Here is a 6,000-nt window from a genome sequence, read left to right on the forward strand (position 1 = left end):
AGCCATTTTATACATTATTATATATGTTGGGGAATAATTTGCCCTGCATGTTGTCCTCCTTCGCCCTCTTACGCAGCTGACCAACCTTGAGCAGCCGTTATCTCCCTTAAGGAGGGGCTGCCCTAGCAAGTTGTTGTTGTTACCAGTTTTCTGACCGGGCAACTGTTGTGGGACACCTGGAACACATCCTTCTCGGGGTGTAGATGACCCCGAGTCATAAGCGACAACACATGTGATTCAGTGTCCTCAGCTGTTTAGTCTATCTATTGGAGAATGTTGATTATTCCACTCTGAACTAGTTAAAACCTGGAGCTACAGGAGGGGTCTTCAGGATAGATTGTGGCATCTCAACTGTGTGGTCAACTCGTGGCCTGTGACATCTCTTGTGAATTCTCCGGCCGAAGCTCCAAATAAACCGTCAGTGTTTGCCATCAAAGCTCCAGCTCTCCTCGTGTCTGGAGTCCTGACTCCAATTGCTTCAGACGTTTCCCCCTCAATATATACGTCTGTTTTACATGTCAAAATTAATCACGCGATATATTATAGTCAAGCTACCCTCTTTAATAAGATATCTTATTTTAGAAGCAAAAATATGGTCGTTCCCTGACCGGGAATCGAACCCGGGCCGCGGCGGTGAGAGCGCCGAATCCTAACCACTAGACCACCAGGGAGTGACATACTGCGAGTTGTTTACATGTCATTTAAACCTGTCAATGATACAATAGTGTACGAAGTTACATGATGTAAAATAGCATTTAGCCGTTAGTTGTCTAAGATAAAACCCTTGAAACATGTCACGTGACCAAACAATAAGATGGCTAATATGCAGTTGACCCACCGTTATTATCCGTTTGCTAAATTAAGTTATTTCAGGGGAAACAACACTTTTCTTCATTTGTGTTGTGACGTAAAGCATAACAAACGTACATTCAACGTCTTTAATAAACCTCTCGCCCGAATCCATGTAGCTTTTATAAACGATACGACTGACGTCAAGAATCCTGTCATGATTAATAATCTGTCAATTTAGGAACAATGTAAACGGAGTCTGGTTTAGCATTAAATGCAATCTACTTATTTATATAAAATAGTTATCACCGCAATAAACCGTATTTAATTTTGTCTTAATGTATATTATTTAATTTCATATTCTGTTCTTGTAGGCCTACATATCATATTCTAATTAGACTTCTTGCACAATTTTTTTTATTGTATTTTTGTATTCTATTATATGTTCATAATTGTTGGAGGAGCTCAGGTCAGAATAATTTTAATGGCATTTCTACGCTGTAGTTCATGTACATATGACAAATTAACCTTTGAATCTTTGAAGAGTAGAAGCAAAACGAAGTATGGTATCACCTTGTTGTCTCTTACACACATGTGTCCCGGTGCTCCACAGCCCCGCCCCCTCAGCAGCAGCAGCAGCAGCAGCAGCCGGACAAGAGGCTATAAAAGCGGCTCTCTGATCCGGAGACAGACACACAGAAGCGGACAGACAGAGAGAGTCAACTCAGCGACAGACACCACAGATGGTCCACTCGTACTCCCTCCTACTTCCAGACATCCGCACCTTGCACCGCATCCTCTTCCTTAAGGTAGGTTACACATATAATTTAAGTTTTATAACATTAAATATGTCGCATTTAAGTTTATATTTCTGCACAACCATGCTTTCATTTTTATTGGTCTTGCTGGGTTATCTTCAGTGGTGTAAAGTACTGTACTTTTTAAAACTTAGTAGGCCTACTTCTACTCCACCACAGTTCAGAGGTACATGGTGTACTTGTATTCCACTACATGTATTTAATACCTTTAGTTACTTCACAGATGTGGATGAATGATGTGAAATATAATCAAGTGTTAAATCAGACTTTAGTTCCACCTGGAGTAAATCCACAAGCTACCCTGCAGTATACAAAGTCATTCAGACTAGCTGCACCTTTACCAGCTTTGAGAACACTTTCATGATCAATCATTATAAAACATATCATATCTATTATTCTGAAATGGACCAATTTGCACAATGACTACTTTTACTGTCGCTACTTTCACTATATTTAGATGAGAATACTTTTCTACTTTCACTTGAGGAACATTTTGAATGCAGGACTTTTACTGTAACAGAGTATTCCTACACTCTGGTACTTCTACTTTAACTGAAGCACAAGATCTGAGTACTTCTACTTTTACTCAAGTACAAGATCCGAGTACTTCTACTTTTACTCAAGTACAAGATCTGAGTACTTCTACTTTTACTTAAAAGATCTGAGTACTTCTACTTTTACTCAAGTACAAGATCTGAGTACTTCTACTTTTATTTAAAAGATCTGAGTACTTCTACTTTTACTCAAGTACAAGATCCGAGTACTTCTACTTTTACTCAAGTACAAGATCTGAGTACTTCTACTTTTACTTAAAAGATCTGAGTACTTCTACTTTTACTCAAGTACAAGATCTGAGTACTTCTACTTTTATTTAAAAGATCTGAGTACTTCTACTTTTACTCAAGTACAATATCTGAGTTCCTCTACTTTTACTCAAGTACAAGATCTGAGTACTTCTGTTTAATAGGTATTAATGCATGAAGCAGTTGTAAAGTGCAGACATGTTTTTGTGTGTTCCTTGAAATCCCCAAAGCCTCTCACCGCTCACCTCGAGTTAAGCTCTCCAACCTTCAGCTGCCCCTCCAGGCTGCTTACAGATCTAGATAAGGCCTTAAAAACATGAACAAATGCACATTTACTCGTGCATGTTCTCTAATATTCAACACATGTCCCTGCTATTTAAATACATTCTGGCAATGGTTGTCTTAGCAGGGTTTCTGCATCAGAAATATCTTGGCTGAGCAATCTTTGGACAAATATGCCCTCTGAGGCAGAACACTGGCACACTCCAGCAGGTTCATTTCACGATCATGCAGCCAGCTCATGCACTCTAAGCTATCCGAGGTTATCTTGACATCTCACACACACACACACACACACACACACACACACACACACACACACACACACACACACACACACACACACACACACACACACACACACACACACACACACACACACACACACACACACACACACACACACACACGCACACACACTGGTTATTTGAGTCATGGGGAAACCAGATTCTATGTATCAGTGATGGCCTGCAGACGGGACGTGCTCTCTCAGCTCATGTCTCTACCCTAAATATGTTGTATGTACTGATGTGTCATTTATAAAGTACTAAAGCTTCTCTTATGATTAATAAATGTGCATACTTACTTATTTACTGACTATACTGGCAGCTTTAGTCCTCCATAATCTGGCTCTTTTATGCAATGCTTTTTAAACAAGAACACAAGTGCCATTTATATAGGATCAAATCAAACAAGATGACAATGTGAGGAAAGGAAATTATGGGGCAACTTAAGGGCATACATTTGATCATTTTATTTCCAGCCACATAATAATAAGCTCCCGTTTCTCTCCCTGTCTCTCCTCCAGGTTTCCATTTTCCATCTTTGAGCAGTTTTCCGTAGAAAATGGCAGCGATTCCATCAACCGGCTCCCTCATCGCCACACATGATTACTACAGACGTGAGTCAGGCGGGGATCATATGCATTTATATTACAGTCATTTCAGGGGAATTGGAAAAAGCAAAATGACATTTATTATTGCTTTTCATTCTGCACCTGAGAACAGTATCATTTACCTCAGTTTGAAGCCGGTTTGTGCTAAATTAGATGAACACAGATGAGGTTTTCTTACTAAAGAAAGTGTTTTATTTTTATTTTTTAAGGGCGCATCGGGTCCGTCTCCAGCAACAGCTCCTGTGGCAGCGCTGAGTTCACCGGAGAGGTCATTCCCCACCCCCCAGGTCAGGAGAAATAGGAATATTTAATCTTTAAAGTGTGAAAAACTAGGGTCTTTTTGCAGCAATCTGAGCTCCTGTCTAAAATGCATTATATATTTTGCTTAAAGGACTTCAAAGACAAGACTCGGGTCACTGGTGGTCTTCATTTTTCTCTGCAAAGCGGCCTCAGCCCAGCGTGCAGAACGGAGCCGAGTCTCAGAAGTGAGTGTCGAGTTAAACACATTAACATAAATACATTTAAGTTAATCAGGTGAAGTCAAAGTTGTATTTTAAGCGTAGAGAGCTAAAAAGATTAGAAAACCAAACTGCCAAATATATTAAAAATCAATTCAAGCAGACATATCTTTGTGATTATCATATCTTTTTTGAACACTTTTCTGCTTATTTTGAACATTTGGATTGCCACTTTAAAAACGGCACAGCTACTCAACCTTCATTCAGATATACTGCATTTAGTTAACGGTAATGTTTCATATTTGTATTTTATTGTTTTTGTATATTAATGTTCATTGTATAGTCCCGACATTTAAAGACATTAACTAACATTTTGAGAAAGTGGGATGGACCTTTTTCACTATTTTCTGATATTTCCTGTAAGTAATGTTAATAACTGTACTTCCTGTGTGTTGCAGGAACAGCTCGTACACAGTGGCTAACGATCAGGTGACCTGTGTCGCTCGCCAAATGGTTTTAAACAGAAAAGTCATCGTGAGCAGCAACAACGGGAAGTCAGAAACAACGAACCCTCCCCCATCCTCCTCCTCCTGAGCCCCCCCCACTCTCCTCTCCCCCCGTCCTGTAGATGAAGATGATGATGGTGTTCGTCACTTTTAGTCCATGCTTTGTTATTTTTGCCTCTGTAGAGAATATTTTTATTATGACCAAAAGTTTTAAAAAAAGTATGTAAAAGGTTTTTTCATTATGTGACTTTACACTGTTAATAATAATAATAATTTATTTTATTATTATAATAATAATAAAATGCTTTCAATCAGTAACTATTGTTTGTGGTTTGATGATTTTACACAGCTGCTATTCATCTTTATTGATTGTATGTCTATTTTTCACAAAAAGTTACATATAAAAGATTTAACCTTTGTGATTTTTGAAGTCAAAAGCTAACTTTAGGCTATAAAGGAACTACAGCACGGTCACATGACTTCACGTCACCACCGCTAAGCTAAAGGTCGCTAATGTTGCGCTATAAAGGAACTACAGCACGGTCACATGACTTCACGTCACCACCGCTAAACTAAAGGTCGCTAATGTTGCGCTATAAAGGAACTACAGCACGGTCACATGACTTCACGTCACCACCGCTAAACTAAAGGTCGCTAATGTTGGGCTATAAAGGAACTACAGCACGGTCACATGACTTCACGTCACCACCGCTAAGCTAAAGGTTGCTAATGTTGCGCTATAAAGGAACTACAGCACGGTCACATGACTTCACGTCACCACCGCTAAACTAAAGGAGGCTAATGTTGGGCTATAAAGGAACTACAGCACGGTCACATGACTTCACGTCACCACCGCTAAGCTAAAGGCGGCTAATGTTGGGCTATAAAGGAACTACAGCACGTTCACATGACTTCACGTCACCACCGCTAAGCTAAAGGCGGCTAATGTTGGGCTATAAAGGAACTACAGCACGTTCACATGACTTCACGTCACCACCGCTAAGCTAAAGGTGGCTAACTTTAGGCTTTAAAGGAACTACAACACGGTCACATGACTTCACGTCACCACCGCTAAGCTAAAGGTTGCTAATGTTGCGCTATAAAGGAACTACAGCACGGTCACATGACTTCACGTCACCACCGCTAAGCTAAAGGTGGCTAATGTTTGGCTATAAAGGAACTACAGCACGGTCACATGACTTCACGTCACCACCGCTAAGCTAAAGGTGGCTAACTTTAGGCTTTAAAGGAACTACAACACGGTCACATGACTTCACGCCACCACCGCTAAGCTAAAGGAGGCTAATGTTTGGCTATAAAGGAACTACAGCACGGTCACATGACTTCACGTCACCACCACTAAGCTAAAGGTGGCTAATGTTTGGCGTGATGACGTTTAGTCGTCTCACTTAGACTCTTGTTACCGTTTTTGTAAAAAACATACACACAAAT

The 6,000-nt window shown here is 40.1% G+C and overlaps 1 protein-coding gene across 1 annotated transcript; it reads left to right on the forward strand.

The window, feature by feature from the left end:
- Positions 1-1,237: 1,237 nt before the first annotated feature.
- On the forward strand, positions 1,238-4,866 carry LOC307036282 (pancreatic progenitor cell differentiation and proliferation factor A-like). Its single transcript, XM_079676440.1, has 5 exons — positions 1,238-1,598; positions 3,498-3,590; positions 3,794-3,871; positions 3,976-4,069; positions 4,501-4,866. The coding sequence occupies exons 2-5, from the start codon at positions 3,536-3,538 to the stop codon at positions 4,634-4,636; spliced, it is 363 nt and encodes a 120-aa protein (XP_079532566.1). The 5' UTR covers positions 1,238-1,598; positions 3,498-3,535; the 3' UTR covers positions 4,637-4,866.
- The last annotated feature ends 1,134 nt before the right edge of the window (positions 4,867-6,000 follow it).

The sequence above is a fragment of the Notothenia rossii genome, assembly GCF_949606895.1.
Source record: "Notothenia rossii genome assembly, chromosome: 4".
Lineage (NCBI taxonomy): Eukaryota > Metazoa > Chordata > Actinopteri > Perciformes > Nototheniidae > Notothenia > Notothenia rossii.